General features: G+C 38.4%; 1 protein-coding gene and 1 long non-coding RNA gene across 4 annotated transcripts in view; one reads left to right on the plus strand and one right to left on the minus strand.

Moving 5' to 3' along the window:
* Positions 1-205: 205 nt before the first annotated feature.
* LOC108696353 lies at positions 206-7876 on the minus strand. Of its 2 annotated transcripts, none has more exons than XR_001932243.2 (3): positions 7727-7876; positions 982-1085; positions 206-292 (listed from the first exon to the last, which is right to left on the minus strand). It is a non-coding gene; the product is annotated as an uncharacterized LOC108696353 (long non-coding RNA). The 2 variants fall into 2 exon arrangements; XR_001932242.2 differs by having other exon boundaries at positions 7693-7867.
* Positions 7877-7907: 31 nt separating this feature from the next.
* The window catches only part of ube4b.L (ubiquitination factor E4B L homeolog), a 73317-nt gene continuing 59484 nt past the window's right edge, over positions 7908-21740 (plus strand). The window contains exons 1-2 of one of the 2 annotated variants that reach the window (XM_041569135.1): positions 7908-8079; positions 16025-16211. In XM_041569135.1, the coding sequence (XP_041425069.1) occupies positions 8056-8079; positions 16025-16211 (211 nt within the window). In that variant the 5' untranslated portion in view covers positions 7908-8055. The remainder of the gene's footprint in view (positions 8080-16024; positions 16212-21740) is intronic. The other variant, XM_018225629.2, reaches the window with a different exon arrangement.

The following is a 21740-nucleotide window of genomic DNA, read 5'->3' on the forward strand; positions in this document are numbered from 1 at the left end:
GGACAATGGAATTTTTTTTTCCAGATGCTGTTATCTGATGCAATATAGGCACCTCATGAATGCAGATTAGAGGGAGCTGTGTATGCAAGGTCATTGCCTATTATTTAGGTCTGGCAGAATGGTACCAGTAGAGAAGTAACCACATCTGCCTGTAATGCCTATTAAAGGTAGTGTATGGCCAAAAAATTTTTTTGGAAACAGTAAGTAGAACCATAGCTTTATTTAATGAATAGCACTTCCATTCCTCAAAAACAATCAAAAATGAGTCATTATGATGGGATTCCAACAGCAGCTGTAAAATAGAAAAACATTAATTATTAACATGTTCATGTCTAAACAATCTGAATACTGTAAAATGATAACAATGAACAGTTAAATGCCTGCAGAATTTCGCATTTCATTTGTACCCCGTGCCAGATGTTTTTGGAACATTTTGTGCTCTCTCACTTTAGGGGCATTTTCTGGGGAGAACCTTTGATTTACCTAGGAAAACTATACACTTTTTTTTGTGGAGAACCTGAGATTTCTAAAGCTGTTTTTGTTTTTATTTCCAACTCTGAGAAAAGTTTTATAGCTCTACCAAAAAAACAAAAAAAAACAATTTTGCTATTTTTCATGTTATAGTAAATGTAATTTTATGCACAAAAAGCCAACTGATTTTGAAAGCCTGGTGTCTCTTTAATATGCCAATACCAGATACTGTATGTATAGTTTTGAAGAGATAGATGACTTCTGTACAGCAAAAACTCCCAGCAATACATTACCGAATTTTGACACAGAAATCAGAATATTTTAGATTCCAAAAAATCCTGGAAAAGTAGGTTTACCCCAGGAAAATATATATATTTTTTTTAAAAAAAACTCACATTATGTTGAATCCAAAATGGGTAACCATGTCTCTCCACCCCTAACTACAAAACATCAGAGCTTGTCTGAACTTTTATGTTTTTATAAAAATGTATTGAAATTATGAATAATCACCTCAAAGCTTTTACATTGCAGCTCCTTATCTCTCACACAGTATTACGTACTAAGAAAAAACAGCCGAAATATGAATTCCAGGGGTCCTCCAAACACGTTGATGCCTATTGTGAACAGGATTACCAAAATGAAGTTAGCGCATACAAGGAGTCCTGTAGGTCACTTCAGCTAATGAAAACACATTTACTTATTTTTTTTTGTGGGGTAAAAACACAGAAAAATATTTTTACCCCTCCCAAAGTCATATAGGTTGGGAAAGTACACATTCTGGGCACCCATGTCTTTCACAAGACTTTCCCAAAATTGTCTGGTTTTGAGAAATACATAAAAAAGTTGCCTTAAAGGGGTTGTTCACCTTCCAAACACTTTTTTTCAGTTCAGTTGTTTTTAGATTGTTCCCCAGAAATAAAGACTTTTTTCAATTACTTACATTGTTTATTTTTTACTGTTTTTCCAAAATCTAAGTTTAAGTTGAATGCCCCTGTCTCTGGTGCAACATTGAGTTGATACATTTCTCAGCAGCATCTCTGGAGTATTAGCAACTATTGTATCAATTCTAACAGCCGTCTGTGATGAAATCCAGAGATTCTGCTCAGCAGGGACAAAGATAAGTAATGTATCAACTAAATGTATCCATTTAGAACAGTTTACAGGATCGACTGCCCCCCCCCTCCCAGAGCTGCTTCAGAAGGAGAGAAATGACACTTTAGACTTCAATATTAGAAAAACCGTCACTCATAGAAAATAGAAAGTCATTGGAAAAAGTTATTTCTGGTGATCTATCTGAAACCAACTAGTTGTTTGAAGGTGAACAAACCCTTTAAAGATTCAATTTTCTAGCATTGTATCTTCCCCATTTCATTGCACACTAAGAAAAAAACATTTTAAATAGCATTGCCAGATGTCCTCCAAACAGTTTGATGCCCATTGTGCATAGGACTAAGGTATCTGGCATTTAAAAGCCTATAATGAAGTTAGCACATACAAATAGTCCTGTAGCTCACTTAAGCTAATTAAAAAAAACCATCCAAAATAGGATTGCCAAGTGGCCACTAAAAAAATCGATGCCCATTGTGCATAGGCTTAACAAAGCATCTGGCATAGAGACCCCAAAATGAAGTTAAAGGGATAGTCATGGGAATTTTTTTTTTTTTTCAAAACAGTTAATAGTGCTGCTCCAGCAGAATTCTGCACTGAAATTCATTTCTCAAAAGAGCAAACAGATTTTTTGATATTTAATTTTGAAATCTAACATGGGGCTAGACATATTGTCAGTTTCCCAGCAGCCCCCAGTTATGTGACTTGTGCTCTGATAAACTTCAGTCAGCCTTACAACAGAACAATGGGACTATAACAAGATAAAAGCTCCCTGGTAGATTTAGGAACAGCACTCAATAGTAAAAGCCAGGTCCCACACGGCACATTCAGTTACATTGATTAGGAGAAACAACAGCCTGCCAGGAATCAGTTCCATCCTAAAGTGCTGTTTTTTTCTGAAAGCACATGACCAGGCAAAATGACCCGAGATGGCTGCCTACACACCAATATTACAATAAAAATACACTTTTTGGTTCAGGAATGAATTTTTTTTATTGTAGAGTGAATTATTTGCAGTGTAAACAGTGTAATTTAGAAATAAAACTTCTTCATAAAAATCATGACAGAATCCCTTTAAAGGGGACGACTTGTCACCTAGACATAAGAATCTGTATAATAAAAATCCTTTTAAAATTATACACAAAACCCAAATTCTTTTTTTAATGAAAACAAACATCCCTGTCTCAGCTGTCAATCATATATTGCAACATGATGCTGATGAATCCAAACTAGCCTAAGGCCTAAGTAACCTGTGAACTCTGGTTCAACATTTCTTTCTTTCTATGCTCCTTATAAGTATTTAGAAGCAGTTTTATTTTTAAACATTTTATTTTTTAGCTAAGACAGCTACGTGCAAAAGACTGTTATAAAAGCGGAACCTGATAGCCTACGCCTAGCTAGCTGTCTATTAAGAAATTGCTTGTGGTCAGATAAACAAATAACTGAACCAAGTATAAAGTTTATGCCCATATAAGAATATTAACCAATCATGTATAACCCAATACTTTTGGATCATAACCTGTAACCTAACAAATATCTGTGCACGGGTTGAGACTGGCAGAACGTTCTCACCCGAGCTACTGAATGCTTGTATTCTGTATCTCAATAAACTTCCTTCTCCGATGCAACATTGATAAGGGCGTTGGCTGTATCATTGGAAAGGTCTCTCACCGAGGTCCAGACCCAACACCATCTAACTGTGTAACCAGTGCATGGGCACTGGCATCAGGCGTCCCATTGTGGCACATGAACAAGATTTTGGCATGATGCAAAGCTTGTCTTAACAATAGTCTTTACAAAATGGCTGCTGCACTACTTTCATTTGGGGGTCTCTGTATGTCACATAGTTTGGTAAATGTATGCATATTGTGAATCCAACTATTCAGTAGACCCCTGGTGTTCATTTAGGAAGGTTTATACTGGTATGTTACGAAATGGGGGGTATTTAATGGGGTAAAATGCAAGCTTTGTGAATATTTTCAGAAATTACATAAAAACTGAAAAGTTTAGCGTAGCTTTGCTGCTTTGCCTTCAAGAGTTCCGTCTTCCAGTGGTCCTCTGCTTTGTGAGTCTGCCCATCGGGGCATCAACTTTAGGTATAGTTCCCACTTGTTGCGTTGGGCTTGCTCAATGGGATATAGAGTATCTAAATTATTATCCTTGGATAGACATTTTTCTAGATTGTTCCATTCTCTTATGATGGCGTCAGTAACCGTTTAATGTACTGGGAATTAACTTTGTTTCTTTTGTACTGATCCAAACAATTTGTTGAGGGTATTTAACCCTTTATGTTCTTCTCAGATGCCATGGGACTGGAGCATGTTGCCGCTAATATGACGTTCACAGCTTCTGATTGTGATCTGTGAGAATAGTCAGTGGGATGTGACAAGGAGTGCTCGTTTTCCCATTTGCTCTCTGGGAGTACCTCTTCTTTTTCAGAGGGTGTGTCATTTGGATCTGGTTCTAAGGAAGGAGGGTTGGCGGACATAGTTGCCCTTATAAGCAATTTGTCCAAGACATTCTGTGAATGTTATAATATCTAATTTGGCAATACGTGCAGTCAAGCCCAGTGAAGTAGTCTTGCTCTTTTTCCAAGATTGGGGGGGTTGCTTTGTTCCTAGCCCGTTTGCCATTTTTTTTAGCTGAAAGTTGGTGTTTGTGCTCTATTTGGCTTCACAAGAGTCCTGTGAGATAGCTTTATTAGCTTGCTCAGCTGCAATGTTAGGATAAGTTAGGCATGAAATATGTAGACCTTATATATAGTAAAGACAGAAAAAAAGTAGTGTACAGCAGCTGTGTTATTAACTGACATGAGGTGCCCTAAGTGGGCCTTACCCAACTGGTACAGTGTTAACCAGCTGCCCAAGTCTTGTGATTGACCAGGGTGACAGATTTTAACTTGCTGAGGGGGACTGCTATGCCTGCTTGTTCCCGAAAATAGCAGTATATAAGTAAGTGTGTAAAAAGTGTGTGTGACACACTAACCCGGGGAGAAGATCGTAGAAACTGTTCAGGAGGAAGCTGAAGATGTCCAGGAAACGGAGGAGGTCATCTTCTTTCTTGATCCAGTGAGTGGACGTCACTGGGGGGTGGGGTTCAGGAAGTACAGGCAGCAGTAGACATGTAGATTACAAGTGTCTACTGATACCCAGGGTGATTATGTCCCAGGGGCCCCTTGCTCCCCCACTCTGCCCGTTGCCTAGGGGCGGGAGAACGAGCAGGGAGCAAAGGGGCAGCTTTAAAAGCTGCTTCTTTTGCCTAACTGCTAAAAAATGCTGAAGAACGTAGAATCTATGTTCTGTGTCACTCCGGTACTTTTATCCACAGAACCTAGATTCTGTGTTCTGTGGCATTTAACCCTTTCCCTGCCAGCCGATTTGTCCTAAATGGGAACATCTACTGCCGGGGCCCAAAAATGTAGACACCCCATTTGAGCTATTAGTTCTGTGATTTCAGGTACTGCAAAATCAACACATTTACATAGTTTTGGCAAAGGTAAAGGTAGAAAAAACAACGTTCACCCCAGAAAACCATATATTTTTGGAAAGTACACATTCCCCCGAATCCATACTGGGTATGTATGTCTTTCTACTCTAAAGCATCGAGCTTTTCTAAATTTGGCGATTTTGGTGACATTTCCAAAAATCACCTCAAAACTTCCATCTTGGAATCTTTATTTCCCACATACTATTAGGTATCAAGACCAATCACCCCAAATATGAAAGCCTGGGGTCCGCTGAACAGTTTGATGCCCAATGTACATAGGTTTATTGAAGTACATGCAATGTAATCTACCTTGTGCATAATTATTTGGTGGCTTACATTTACATGGATTTATAAACACTGCCAGTTTTATGTGGGATAAAATAAAAGGTACAAAAAATGATGGTGATCCCTAAAAACCATATATCTTTGGAAAGTACACATTATGACGAATCCAAAATGGTTAATTATGTCTCTCTACTCCAAGCGAATCAACTGCAAAGCTATGCTAAAAGCAGCAGTTTTTTATGATATTTCTGAAAATTGCCTAAAAATATTGCAATTTGCGACATTTATCTCACCCAATTTCTTACATACAATTGTAAAACACCCTAAATATTGACGCCGAGGGTCTACTTAACCGTTTGATGCCCAATATGCATAGATATACCAAAGCAGGTGGCATGTGCGGACCCCCAAATAAAAATAGTGTATATGAATTTTCTCCGCAGCTGATTCGCCTTCTGTGAACAAAGCACCTGACTGCGTATTATGTGCCACAAGACACTCCTAACAGCACAAAGACCCCCCAAAACCATATATTTTGGAAAGTACACATTCAGACTAATCCAAAATAGGTAATTATGTTTTTATACTCCAAACTACCATACTGCAAAACTATGCTAAAGGCAGTGGTTTTTATGACATTTCTAAAAATCGACAAAAAATATTGCAATTGGCCACATTTAACTCACCCAATTTCTTACATACAATTGTAAAACACCTTAAATATTGACGCCAAAGGTCTACTGAACAGTTTGCCTAATATGCTTAGATATACCAAAGCAGGTGGCATGTGCGGACCCTGAATAAAAATAGTGCATATGAATTTTCACTGCTGCCGATTCGCCTTCTATGAACAAAGAGCCCCACTATGTATTTTGTGCCACAAGACCCTCCACAACCTTATATTTTTGGAAAGTGCACAGTCTGATGAATCCAAAAAAGATAAAAAGACTTCTTTCAACACCAAACTGCAAAGCTTTTCTAAACATATGATATTACTGAAAATCTCAAAAATGTTTGCAGTTTGCCACATTTATCTGTTTTATGTACAAAGAAAAATCACCCAATATGGAAGTCAGCGGTCTACTGAATAGTTTGATACCCAATATGCATAGATTTACCAAAGTATGTGGTATGTACGGACCCCAAAAGTCCAGACTGTGCATTATGTGTCGTTAGACCCCCAAACTGTAAAAAAAGAAATAAAAAAAGAACCTTTAGAAAACCATATATTTTTGGAAAGATCATATTCTGTTGGCTCACACTCCTAAAGTTGTGTGACAGTGTGTGAGTATGTATATAAGTGTATATATATTAAAAAAATGCAAAAAAAGAAAGTCTTTATTAAAATGAGTGTGTAAAGGTGGCCATACACGGGCCAATAAAAGCTGCCGACAGACCGAGTCGGCAGCTTATTGGCCCGTGTATGGGGGCCCCCGACGGGCTTCCCCGATCGAGATATGTCCGAAAGTCGGCCAGATCTCGATCGGATGGGATTAAAAATCCCGTCGGATCGCAGCCGCATCTGTTCGTTGATGCGGTCCCGTGATCCGACCGCCTGTTTGCGAACGCTAGGATCCGATCATTGGGCCCTAGGGCCCACGATCGGATCAGCCCGATATTGCCCACCTCAAGGTGGGCATATCGGAGGGAGATCCGCTCGTTTGGCGACATCGCCAAACGAGCGGATCTATCCATGTATGGCCACCTTAAGAGTGTTTAAATGTATGTAAGTGTATAAATAAAGGCCACTTACTGTTCCTGGAGCAGGAGGGACGATCCCATCGCTGGAGGGTTGTTTAACTCCGATGCTGCAGAGTCCCAGCAGTCGGTGGGCGGGGCTAGCAGCATGACGAAGAGGGCAGAGCAGCAGGCGAGCGATCTACTGCTTTTAGGTTGGCCCTGCCACAATCCTGTTGCAGGACCGGCATGACAGCCCCCCAGCCTCGTTACCAAGGGGCCTGTCAATGCTGCTAAATATCTGCAGAGGCTAAAGGCGCTGATGCAGAGAACATCCCTAATTACTGCAAGGACGTACGTAGTTAAAGCCCCTGCCTGCCAGCTCATACGCTGTATGTGCTTGGCAGGCAAAGGGTTAACGGCTTAAGTCAAACTAATGGTACACAGATAACGACAGCACTTACATTGCACAAATGCATAACAAAACACATGCACAGTGACCACCCAAATCCCACAAAGATTCAGAGGCACAGTGACCCCACAAACATCCAGAGACACCCCCCCCAAACATTCTGGCACAGTGACCCACACCATGAGCATCCAGAGGCGCAGTGCACACCCCCTTCACCACCATACGAATACTAGAGGCACAGTGAGTGAACTAACCCAAAAAGCCTAAAATAGAAGTTGCAAGCTGTACCAAAGCTGAACTACAAGTTGACAACCCCCGGGGATTAAGTTGTAGATCCTATGAAGATCGCAGCCTGCCACTAGCGAAGGATCCAGGATTTCGCCTATTTGAATTTACCGCTTCTCAATAATAGATAATCTGCTACAGCTCGGTCACATGGTAGGATCACATGATCTTTTTGTAACTAATGTCACGTGACCGTGACGTCACCGGGCCCATTTTCAACTTGGAACTAGCAGCGACCGGCCTGGTTGCGTCAAAGGCCTTGTCTCTTATTCTACGTCGTTTCGCCTGTTCTAAATCCGGGCCGAGCTACTGCCACAATTAAAAGAAAAACAATGGAGGAGCTAAGCGCTGACGAGGTATGATGTTGGACATGGCAAACCACGTAGGAAGAAAATGTTTTTCTCGTAATGTTCCTAATATGCGTTTAATCATGGTAGGGCAGTCTATATGGCACAGTGTTGTGCTATTAGAACGCTTCTTTTAAACTTGCCGTGTTCGCCGGGCCACCTAATACATTGCCTAAGCAGATCATTCAGTAACATTTTCCATTATAACCAGGTGCAGTAACGAGCACAGATAGGTACCCCCCCCAACCAAGTGTAGTTGTTTTTAGTATTCTATTGCTTGCTTTGGATCTTAAATTACTAATCTATAAACGAGGGATTGTTGGTTTAATATTTGCCCATTAATCCTTCATATTCTATGGCCCAAATGTAGTGGCCACTGTCTAGGTTTGACATGGATGTAGGGGCCTTCTTTTGCTGTCAGTGGACTCAACTAGTGTTGGCCAAACCTGACCCGTTTTGCTTTGCCAAAAATTTGCAAAAAAGGCAAAAATTTGCCAAAATGCATTGGTGTTGATGGGCGACTATTTTTTTTTTTTTGGACGCGCAACACATTATTTCAACTATAAGAATCTATGGGCATCATTTTAGTGGCAAAAAATTTCTCTCATCACTAGACGCAATCAATGCTTATCTGTGATCCTAGTGTGGAGCTGTGATACAAAATGCCTGAAAATATCTTGTGTATAATTTGTACTATTGTATATAAATAAAGGAAAAAAACGAATAGTTGTACAGGTTTGGGACCCGGTATTCAGAAAGGTCCGAATTACAGAAAGGTTGTCTCCCATAGGCTTCATTTTATGCAATTAATCCACAATTTTAAAAATGATTTCCTTTTTCGCTATAATAATAAAACAGTGGCTTGTACTTGATCCAAACTAAGATATAATGAATCCTTATTGGAAGAAAATTAGCCTATTGGGCGTAATTACGTTTTACATGATTTTCTAGTAGACTTAAAGTACGAAGATCCAAATTACGGAAGGATCCGTTATCCGGAAACCCCCAGGTCCCAAGCATTCTGCTCTAGTAGAAAAATATAATGCTTTGTTAAATTGTTGGCTTCAGGTAATAACTGTATATGTATTATTAGATTGATCACAAATATTTGTTGTATGCCTAATAAAATTGCTACAGACTTCTATAGACCCATTATCACTAATTAGAGTGCTTCCCATAGGGCAGTTTTTGCAAGTTGTCACAAACTGTTTGACCATGCAGTCTTTTAAACAATTGGGGGAAGTTGAAAGCAGAGTTTAGTGAGAAAGGTCATGCTGAGCAGAGCCGTAGGCAAAGCTGTAATAGGGCTTGCTAAACTAAAAGGTTAAAGTTGCTTATGAGTACATAAAAAAATGTATATCAAATTTGAATCACAGTTGGGTAGATATAAAAATAATCCAGAATGAAAGCTTGGTTCTGTTGAAAATTGGTCCTTACTTTTAAAAAAGAACTAATGCGTAACTAAAGAAGTAGTCTAGAAATGTTGTACATTGTGTTTTTTGCTTCTGCACCAGCCCAAGGCAGCCACAGTTCCTTTGCCAGGTAAGATCTGTGCCTTCAAAGATGCCCCAGTAACTCTCCATCTTTTTTTCTGCTGATTCACTGCACATGCTCTGTGTTGCTGTCAGTTACTGAACTTAGGGACCGACTCAAAATATACAGTACACATAAAATAAATGTCACAATATAACTACTACATGGCAGCACAGACACCAATGCAACTAGCATCAGAATTTAATATTTACCCTTGTAGCATCAGCTTATATTACAGGGCCATCTCAATTTGCGACGATCCCTAAGCTTAGCTTCATAACATCTACTTAGAGCCCACTGAGCATGTGACACTTTCCCCCTGTGACAAGTTTGAAGTCTTGCATCATTGCTGTTATTTAGAAGCTGAAACGTTAGGCTGGTGCAATAAATTCAGCATATAAAATATGGCATTTTTAGCCACATTTATTTCTAGGGTTCCATTTTCCTTTAAGGAGATAATAGAAGGATGCTGTGTTATAGCATAATTTACCTTTTTGAATGGGAACAGTAAAAATGTGTATTTTCATGTTTCTATTGCAAACGCCACCCTGTAATTCACACTGTATAACATATATAAAACACATAGTTTTTAGCTCCTCTACTTTTTATGTACAGTTCCAAGAAATAGCCACAGTTTGTTTATTCTCACACTAAAGAAAATAAAGCAAGTTTCAGTTTAGCATTTCCTGCCACTTCCTAGCTCTGCAGAGCTCAAGGAAAGCTGATAAAACTAATTACCTCTCCAATGAGAAGCCCCTCATAATGAGATGCTGAAACGTTACTGCTTGGAGAAGGTTCGTTTAAAGGTAGATTGTACTGAAAAAAAAAAAAACCTAACAACTTAGATTAGTACATTATCATAGTTGAAAAATGGAAAGACTTGGCAGCAAACATTTACAAAACCAGCCCTATTAATTGTGCTAATTTTTACCAAAGGTTGTTTTTTTTTTTTTTTGGTGTATACTGCCACGTTAAGTTTAATTCGTTTTAGTTCTGGTCTATTGCTGCTTTAAATTTGATTGAACCAAAAACTATCCTCACTTCAGTAATGGTAGTGTAGTTAATAGTGTGGGTTGTGTGTATGATGTTTAAAGCCAGAGGTTGTTAATGCTTTTAAAAGCTATTTATTGTTACAGGATCTCGTTGTGACAAAAGAATGTGGTAGAAACATTTCATGCATATATGTATATGCAGTCCATGTTTCTAGCTCTTTCACTGCTTTGAGAAAGGTTTACAGTAACAATACTGCTTTAATCCGATTGTTGCTTGTTCAGGTTCTCAGTAACAATACCCCGAATCCAATACAACAAAACAAACAAAAAACGAAATTAAGGATAACTGGAAATGTTAAATGAAACATAAAACATATGTGACAGTGTCCTTTTTATCACCTTTCATGATAACCCCAGCACCTGATGCACTAGTGAGCCAATGCTGACATACATACAAATGTAATGTTTTGTACTATGAATTACTTACCCTTACTTACCATTTTACATTGATGAATCCCAGACCTTTCCAAAATGTTGAGATTTGTATTGGCACTACATAGTAACTTTTTAACGTGGTTCATCGTTTATGGACCTTGAAGATTTACAGTTGTTTTTTAGGGTTCTCTGTGTGTGTAAATATAATGCACTTGGTACAATTTACTGGTACCTGTTTTGTTTGCTTCAGGGGTTCAAATTGATATAGGACACACATTTGCACAGTAAATTATTATTTCATTTATTAATATGAATGTAATACACCTGCTTAGAGTGGGTTTTAAAATGTATCTGAGCCCAGTTTAGGAGTACCAACATAATCTTCAGTGCTGAACAACAAAAAGGTGTGCACATCAAACATACAGTTGCTATACATGGGCAGATTGAAGCCGCCGATTAGTCCCCTCCAGAAAGAGACATCTTCTTATCTGCTTGTGTATGGTCCCTAGCTGACTGCCTCCCTAGATACATATGGCACCTGATTAATGTTAAAGGGGTTGTTCACCTTCAGTTCAGCTGTTTTCAGATTGTTCCCCAGAAATAAAGACTTTTTTCAATTACTTTCCATTATTTATTATTCTTTTACAGTTTTTCCAAAATCTAAGCTTAAATTTGAATGTCTGTCTCTGGTTTTTGAGTCTGGCAGATCAGTGTTTCAGGTGCACTCTTAACTGTTACAATTTTGCAATATTTAGTTGATACAATTAGTTGATACATTTCTCAGCAGCATCTCTGGCGTATTAGCAACTATTGTATCAATTCTAACAGCTGCCTTTAATGAAACCCAGGGATTCTGCTCAGCATGGACAAAGATAAGAAATGTATCATCTAAATGTTTCAATTTAGAAAAGTTTACAGGGTCGGCGACCCTCCCTCCCAGAGCTGCTTTAGAAGGTGAAAAATTACACTTCAATATTAGAAAACAGCGACACATAGAAAATAAAAAGTAATTAGAAAAAGTCGTTATTTTTGGTGATATACCTGAAAACCACTAGTTGTTTGAAGGTGAGCAACCCCTTTAATGTGCTCCTCCCCTGACGGGCATGCAAAGGCCCTTATCCATCTGATTTTTGATCTGGTGGCCAAATAATTGGATCGGCCTAGATTGGCCCAGCACGTAAGTTGACAAATTGTGCAAAGATCCCTGATGTTTATGTATAGATATGGTGCACATTATGTTCTGGGCTTCTTTACCAGCTCAAGGCAACCATAGCTCTTTAGCAGGGAAGATATGTGCCTCCAAAGATGTCCCAGGAGTTCCCCATCTTCTTTTCTTCTGATTCACCGAATATGACTGTGCTGCTTTCAGTTATCTGAGCGTACAGACCGACCCACAATATAGTGTGTGTGTGTTAAAATATAATGTACTATATTGAAAAAAGCTGTGTGTTTATTATTCATCAACCCTGGAAATAGCTTAAATCCTAAAATACACCATCTAAAACCTGTCAAGGTCATGTAGGAGTCCGTGGCAGAGGTCCCTTGAGCCATTTGAAGATGCTATAAATCTTTAGGTGTGCATGTAGCAAAAATATAGGTCTGTAGATATAGGGTCTTCCCCAAGTTTAGGAATAACAATAACGTCAGACATGACCATAATTTAGGAGACTTATTTGCCTTTACGAAAATTGTAAAATAGTTTTACCGTATATGGGGTTAATATTTAAGTTTAATAACTATAGGTAAAACCTCCAGTCCTGGTGGGGTTGGGGGGATTAAGACCTGAAACCCTGAAAAATCCAGACATGCAAGTCACCTGTATATGTCAGGAGGATCCCTGACTTAAGCCCCTTTGGTCACTTGCAGTAACATTTCTACTGTCAGTAATTTGCACCTGACCCAATAAAACGCAATGGGATTCTGGGGGGGGGGGTCATGGGCACGACAATTGTTGATGTCTATGGATGACTTCGGACCTGGTTTTACATCTCTGCCTCAAATCTTTGGCCCACATGTGTAATAAAAGTTACTAAGCTTACCCAAGTGTAGTTGCCATAGCAACCAAAAAGATGTTTGTTTTTAAGCAGTACAGGTATGGCACTTGTTATCCAGAATACTCAGGACCTGGGAGTTTCCAGATAATGGATCTTTCTGTAATTTGGATCTTCGTACCTTAAAATTCACCATAGACTTTTACTGGAAAAGATTGTTCATTTCAATACACATGTGTAGAGCTGAATCGTCAGATATACAGGTAGAAACAATAGAATATATATATATATATATATATATATATATATATATATATATATATATATATATATATATATATATATGTATGTATATGTATGTATATATATGTATGTATATATATGTATATATATGTATATATATATACATATATATACATATATATACATATATATACATATATATACATATATATACATATATATACATATATATACATACATATACATATATATACATACATATACATACATATATATATATATATATATATATATATATATATATATATATATATATATATATATATATATATCCAGGATTCGGTTTGGGATTCCCCTTCCTACCCGTAATTAGCATATGCAAATCCGGATTTGGCTCGGTATTCGGGCAAATCTTTTGCGAAGGATTCAGGGGTTCGGCCGAATCCAAAATACTGGATTTGGTGCATCCCTAATATATATAGATATAGATATAGATATAGATATAGATATAGATATAGATATATAGATAAAGGTTGGAAGGATCAGCACACTCCATTTTGCGATGAACAAAGTGTTTTTTATTAAACACACATAACTCCAACGTTTCGGTTCCGCCTGGGAACCTTTATCAAGGATAAAGGTTCCCAGGCGGAACCGAAACGTTGGAGTTATGTGTGTTTAATAAAAAACACTTTGTTCATCGCAAAATGGAGTGTGCTGATCCTTCCAACCTTTATCTATGATTTATTGATCGTGCACCTCGAGCTCACAAGCTAAGGAGTGCGGACACCACAGACAATTTTATTTATATATATATATATATATATATATATATATATATATATATATATATATATATATATATATATATATATATATATCTCCATATAGAAAGCTGAAGCACACTGAGATTTGTCAAGATAAAACTTATTTTATTTTATTAGATCAATATCTATATAAATATATATATATATATATATATACATACACACACACACACACACATATCCATGTAACACATCAGTATCAACGATTATATTCAAAATTCAAAACTGGAAACCTGTCTTCTCCAAACTACTAAATTGCCAAGGTTTGCTAAAAAAAGTTTCTGAAAACTGTCCCAAAGTTTGCAATTTACAGCATCATATCTCCTATCTCATTGGGCACTAAATATGAATGCCTGTAATTTTTCAGCTTGCTGCCCAATGTCAATTTTATATTATACAACGATGTGCGCTAGACTCCCAAAATGTGCATACATATTTCTTGGCATATATATATTTGCTATATGTCTTTCTACTACCAAAACTGCAAAACTTTAGTGGATATAAAATATCTGAACACCTTAAAACTTACACTGTAAGGCATCTTACCTCCCACATATCTTTATATGCAAAAATAACATCCGAGGTAAGAATGGCAAGGTTTTATGAACAATTTGATCCCCAGTATTCATAGGATTACTTTATCGATGCCATCGAAATAAAAATGGTGTCAGAAACAAGACAGGTATTCACTAAAATCTAAGAGACGATTAAAGCAATAGAAAATATTGCAGAGTAATTCACAGTTGTCCAAGTTCCATTTTAAAGGAAAACTATACCCCCAAAATGAACACTTAAGCAACAGTTATTAAGTGGCATATTAAAGAACCTTACCAACCTGGTCTATATATTTAAGTAAATATTGTCCTTTTACATCTCTTGCCTTGAACCACCATTTTGTGACAGTCTGTGTGCTGCCTCAGAGATCACCTGACCAGAAATACTACAACTCTAACTGTAACAGGAAGACGTATTGAAACAGAAGACAGAACTCTGTCTGTTAATTGGCTCATGTGACCTAACAAGTATAGTTTGTTTGGTGTTTTTGTGTGCACAGTGAATCGTACGATCCTACTGGACGGCCCTTATTTTTTAAAATGATAATTTTCTATTTATGATTACTCTATGGCACATACTATTAGAAAAGTATATTATTATTAAAATGGTTTATTTACATGAAGTAGGGTTTTACATATCAGCTGTTTTGTGCAATATCTTTTTATAGAGACCTACATTGTTTGGGGGGTATAGTTTTCCTTTAAGTAATCTCTGTATTTTATGTTTCATGGGCTCAGCTGAAAAGAAAATACATAAATTTGCTAAACACGGAATAAAACCACAGAAATAAAAGGAATTACATAATATTGGTATTGCCATTTATGCTAGTAGAGCTGTAGGTCTTAAAATGTATGATCTGTCACTGACAGAGCAATTTATGCACAGATCGTAATTTTAAAAACTCTGGCCGACAAGCATTTTGTCACCCAGTAGGTTACAGCAGGAGTTGTATAATTAGGGGCCTTGAGATGGCATGTGTGCCTTTATGGTTTGGTAGAAATGTGGTACTAGTACCTTATTTGTTGTAATATTTAACCTACTCATTTAAGTAAATAATCTTTTCCTCCATGTCTTTTTTCTCACCTTTCCCAGCACGCATCTCTCCTCCAAGCACAAATTAAGTAATTTATGACACACGGGGCACACTATCTTGTGGTAAATGTAGTTCATAAAACAAAAGGGGATTTCTGAATCTGGCAAGAAATATATGCTGGAAGTTGGAGAGTCGGAGACAAATATTAAAATGTCTGATCTGATGTTTCAGAATATTACTGTTTAAAGTCAAACTAAGAGTTAATTTAATAGCAACCATCCCCTTGAAATGAATTTTACTTGTTAAAAAGCAGAACCAATATATTTTTTTAATATATATTTACAGATTAGACGAAGGCGCCTTGCTCGACTTGCTGGTGCGCCTTCTTCACAGCCCACAACTCCTCTTACTTCTCCACAAAGAGAGAATCCTCCAGGACCACCAGCAGGAGCATCAGTGGCAAGTGTGTCCCATCAGCTTGGCCTAAATGTACAGGGCATAACCCCAGCTACCTCACCTACAGGAGCAACAGGTATGATGTAGTGAATACTTATGCTCAGCTCCCAAAAAAACAATGCTTATCAGGTTTTTTTTTTATACTTAGAACTAATTACATTCTGGGGTGGAGGGGTGTACATCTGAATATATTAAGAATAAATCCTGTGCATTCATGCATGTTTGTGATTGCTTGAGAAATGTCATTGTTGAGATTTTCACATTGCACAGAATGGGAGCTATTGCCAGCATTTTGATGGTGCTTTTTGCCTAAAAAACAAAACAAAAAGCACAAACCTTTTCAAGGGCCTTAAAGGGGACCTGTCACCCAAAAAAATTATTCCAAATAATATTTTATCACATTAGTCAAGGAAAATAAACTTTAATTACACAGTATAAATTATTTGAATCTTGCTTCCATCAGTCTGGGAACTCATAATTATAGCAAGCAGGCAGCAGCCATTTTGTGGACACTGTTATTAAAGCAAGCCTTGTATCATCTCAGACTGTTGTTTGTGCAGCAGAATGGGGGACCCGATGTCCATCCCCATGCCCTGGCTACACATTTAAATGGTAAAGAGAACGGGGGAATGTGTGGAGAGCAGTGACATCTAGTAAGTGCTGAATGGAAAGTGAAAGTAATTGTCTGCCCCTCCTCTATGCCCATGGCATAGAGGAGGGGCAGACAATATTTGATTGACAGCTGAGATTTTTAAATGAGCTTACAACAGCTATGAATGCTATAATAAAAAACAGAAATTGGATTTCATGTTTAATTTGAAAAGGACTTTTATTGTACAGATTTTTGTATCTGGGTGACAGGTGCACTTTAAGGGCTAGTTTACATTACAGATGTAAATTCAGTCTGTCAGTAATGTTGGATGTGAATGCATCAGTGTACAAATATGTGTAAAGTCAGTTTGGATACCAGTGTTAAAAAGAAGCCTTAAAAAACATGCTAATTAGAGTTTGTATGGTTCAGATTAGCTGGGCCTTGGCACAGTTTTAGCAAACAAACTTAAAGGGATACTGTCATGGGGAAAAATTTTTTTTTCAAAATGAATCTGTTAATAGTGCTGCTCCAGCAGAATTTTGCGCTGAAATCCATTTCTCAAAAACGTAAACGGATTTTTTTTATATTCAGTTTTTAAAACTGACATGGGGCTAGACATATTGTCAATTTCCAAGCTGCCCCAAGTACTTGTGCTCTGATAAACTTCAATCACTCTTTACTGCTGTACTGCAAATTGGAGTGATATCACCCCCTCCCTTCCCCCCCTCCCCCAGCAGCCAAACAAAAGAACAATGGGAAGGTAACCAGATAACAGCTCCCTAACACAAGATAACAGCTGCCTGGTAGATCTAAGAACAACACTCAATAGTAAAAACCCATGTCCCACTGAGACACATTCAGTTACATTGAGAAGGAAAAACAGCAGCCTGCCAGAAAGCATTTCTCTCCTAAAGTGCAGGCACAAGTCACATGACCAGGGGCAGCTGGGGAATTGACAAAATGTCTAGCCCCATGTCAGATTTCAAAATTGAATATAAAAAAATCTGTTTGCTCTTTTGAGAAATGGATTTCAGTACAGAATTCTGCTGGAGTAGCACTATTAACTGATGCGTTTTGAAAAAAACATGTTTTCCGATGACAGGATCCCTTTAAGTCTAAAGCCACCTTCAGAGGTTCATTTCAGCTTGGCTGGCTTTTATTACAAACATAATAAACCGCTTTAGCACACTTGCTTCAACAATAGATTAGCATTCCTGCTTTTACAGATAGTTTAGTGTATAAAAATGAAATATGTCCAGCACTTAGTGTTTATGGCATAAGGTTCTAGAAGTCTTTGATGGCTTCCAGCATATAGTTGGTTACGAGATATTATTTTTCTCCTTTTCTTATTCTAGTCACACTTCGTACTAATCCCAATCTGCAGCTCAGACAGTCTCCTTTCCAGCTACCAGTCCACTATTTGATCCGGAACCTATTACAGTGTCTATTATTACTTCATTTTTACAATTGGTTTAAAACAAAATTAAAGATCCTAAAAACAGAATGTAGTTAGGTTAAAGGACCAGTAACATCAAAAAAATTTTAAACTTACAGACACGTATTCTGGGACTGCCCTGAAATCCAGAGATTTTGGGTAGAAATAATGCATTTTGCAGAGGATAAGCTTGGACTCCCCAATGTATGTTCCCCCAAACTTTGCTTATTGGGAATAACTGAAGGTCTATCTTTGAACACCAGCGAACGGATATGCATTTTGCAACTACTTAATTTTGCCAAAAAAGCCATCCTAATGACTTGGAAGGCGACGGCACCTCCGACTTTAAACTTCTGGAAAAAACTAATCAACCGCATTCTTCCCAGTCAAAAGTTAACCTATATGGCTGAAGGCTGCCCAGGGAAATTTGGGAAAATATTGAATGCCTGGTTGGGGGTGAGCCAGAATATTTAAAAGACATCCACCTTTTCTCAGCAAAAGGCAATATGGGAATATGCATATATATTGTGAAGTGACGTGACCTATCGATCTATAAGGACAGACACTGACTAATACATCTTTGTCCGCTCCAGGCTGCCCAATTACACATACCCGCGTCAACAATACTTTGAGACACCTAAAGGAGACCCATCCCCTCCTCACTTTCTCTTTCTTCCTCTGACTATTCCGAAGCTCTATCTCTTTGATACTTTATCTTTCTAATTTTCTATATAAATGTATGTTAAAAACTGCAATAAAGAAAATCTGTTAAAAAAAAATAATGTTCGAGTATAGAACAAAATAAAATCACCAAGACAAATTAAACTTTAAAATAGCAAAGCCTTTATTAAGAAATAATTTACAGAAACTCTGCTTCCTGTCCTCTACAGAAGCAACAGGGCGACGACGATCCATTGTGCGGGGCTTGAATTCTTCTCCCATATTCTACTGACAGTGTGTGGAAGGTGATGTCGGTGCTGCTGGAGTAACAAGTGCTCGAGTGCAACAGCAGGTGAAAACCTCTCACGGGAGCTGCGGCATACTTATTGACCGGGCTGAAAACTGGGAGCATAATGGGCAGCATGGAGTTCAGGGACTCACTGGTTCTGTACAGATCCCTTTGTTCCAATTGAGTTCTCCGGATCGCTCTCCACGCACCGACAGCTGTATAGTCAGCAGGTTGCCCAGGAGCTGCTGTGGTACCGGCATGGCAGTAAGTTCGTTAAAGTGTGCAATTCAGTAGTACTTGGCATTTGACTCACAGCTGGCATGTAGGACTGCCACTTCTGCCTCTTCCCTTTTTGTGTGCAGGGGCTGACCTGCAGATATTAGTGCCTGGCGCTAAGAGAGTGACAAACCTATATGAGTATTAGATGAGGAAGCTTGTGCCCGATTCTTCCCAGCAGCAGAACGGTCTGTGTGCAATCTGTACTCTGATCTCACACGCCGTATGATACACTCAAACACATTCACCTTGTACAATGTTCCTCCACGCCTCACTGTAGGTTTATTCCCGGGGAATCCGACAGCTGGGTTCCCGGTGCAGGAGTGTATCAGTGTGGGGCTGCTGGCAGCTTTATTATTGCAGGACTTGCACACAGCGTCTGAGATCAGAGTACACAGACCATTCTGCTGCTGGGAAGGATTGGGCACAAGCTGCCTCATTTAATACGCATATAGGTTTGCCAATCTCCTAGCGCCAGGCACCAATATCTGCAGGTCAGCCCCTGCACACAACAAGGCAAGAGGCACAAGTGGCAGTCCTACGTGCCAGCTGTGGGTCGGATGCCAAGCACTACGTAGGGGCAAACTTACTGCGCGTGCTGGTACCAGAGCAGCTGACTATACGGCTGTGCACGGAGAGCGCTCCAGAGAACTCAAATCGAACAGAGGTATCTGTATGGAACCAGTGAGTCCCTGAACTCCATGCTGCTCCCAGTTTCCAGCCCTGTCAATAAGTATGCCGCAGCTCCTGGGAGAGGTTTCCAGCTGCTGTTGTACCCGAGCGCTTGTTACTCAAGCAGCGCCGACATCACATTTCACATGCTGTCAGTAGAATATGGGAGAAGAAATCGAGCGCCGCACGATTGATAGCCCTGTCGCCTTTTCTGTAGAGGACAGGAAGCGGAGTTTCTGTAAGTTATTTCTTAATAAAGGCTTTGGTATTTTAAAGTTTAATATGTCTTGGTTTTTTTATTTCATTCTATACTAATGAATTTTTAAAAAAAATTTTTTTGATGTTACTGGCCCTTTAAAAGAATTGTCCACCATCCAGTTTATCCAAGTAAACCCTAGTTGCAACTTATCCAGAGGAAGGCAAAAACTAAAATTTTAAACTGACTTCAAAAGGCATCTAACTCTGCATCAGCAATATAATAGACTATTACCATTAAAAACCTTTTGTTTTCTTGCTGATTAAAAAGGCAACCTTTTCTTTTTACTTGAATGAGTGAAGCTTGCACTGAACATACCTAAGAAAATATGTGGTGTATTGGAATACTAACAGTATAATGGTATTACAGTAGCTATCTGCACTGTAGTTTTCACATAAAGGTACGAGTAGAACCACTAATTATATATCAATTCAGCAGAGTTCATCTCTATTCAGCATATTCATCTCTATTTATTAAATCTCAATATTGGGCATGTCTGTCCAATGTAGCAGCATTGTAGAGCATAAGTTACCCAGCAGTTTTTATATATCTTAGTAAGAGCATCCCTTTGATTCCTCATGCTAACCAAAAGGCAATAATGAAGTTGTGTATGTGATGACCGAGCACTACTGCAGGGCAACAGTTGATTAAAATATATTTAAATGTCCTCACCCTCTCACTATTCATTGCTGCTGCAGGACTGCAAGTTTGGTGTTCTGTAGACAGCCATGGTTATATCAATACACTCAAAACAGTGGAAAGTATTCAACCCTTTAAGCACAAACCGCTGATTTCATGCTACCCCCTGCCCGGTACTGCCTTGCACACCGGACTTAAAGTTATACTATCACTAAAAATTTTCTTTTGAAAATATTAATCTACATCAAAAGTTACCTATAGGTCATGTTGATAGTCATAGTGTTTCGCAGACAGTTCTGCTTTTGTAAGTAATTGTCACTTGAAGTTCCTAAACCTGACTCTTTTGCCAACCTGACTGCCCCTTCTTAACCTGTAGGAGTTTCTTATGCTAACGCACTACTGCTGCACAAATATTGCAGCACCCTCATAGAGAAACAGGGTAGTAAGAAATATAATGTAAAAGCATCAGGCAAGTAATTTTGTGGCAAACTTATAAATAGCATTCAAAGACAATGTTATGATAGATAATAAAAATAGGTTATTTTCTGATGTCAGTGTCTCTTTAAACACTTTCTGAATGAAGATGAGCTGCCTGGCAATGCGTGAATGACACACCTCACCACAAACTGGTGGGTTCAGCCTTTTGTAAAACTCGGAAATCCTTTCCAAAGTGGAGATGATAGCACAAAAATCCACTTGCAGCTGTTCATATTTTCCTAATTTGGTATAGTCAATACAGTAATACTGCTATCATTGGGTAAGTAGTTGCCCCAGTGGGCACAAAAT

This window comes from Xenopus laevis, chromosome 7L (genome assembly GCF_017654675.1).
Source record: "Xenopus laevis strain J_2021 chromosome 7L, Xenopus_laevis_v10.1, whole genome shotgun sequence".
NCBI classification, from domain to species: domain Eukaryota; kingdom Metazoa; phylum Chordata; class Amphibia; order Anura; family Pipidae; genus Xenopus; species Xenopus laevis.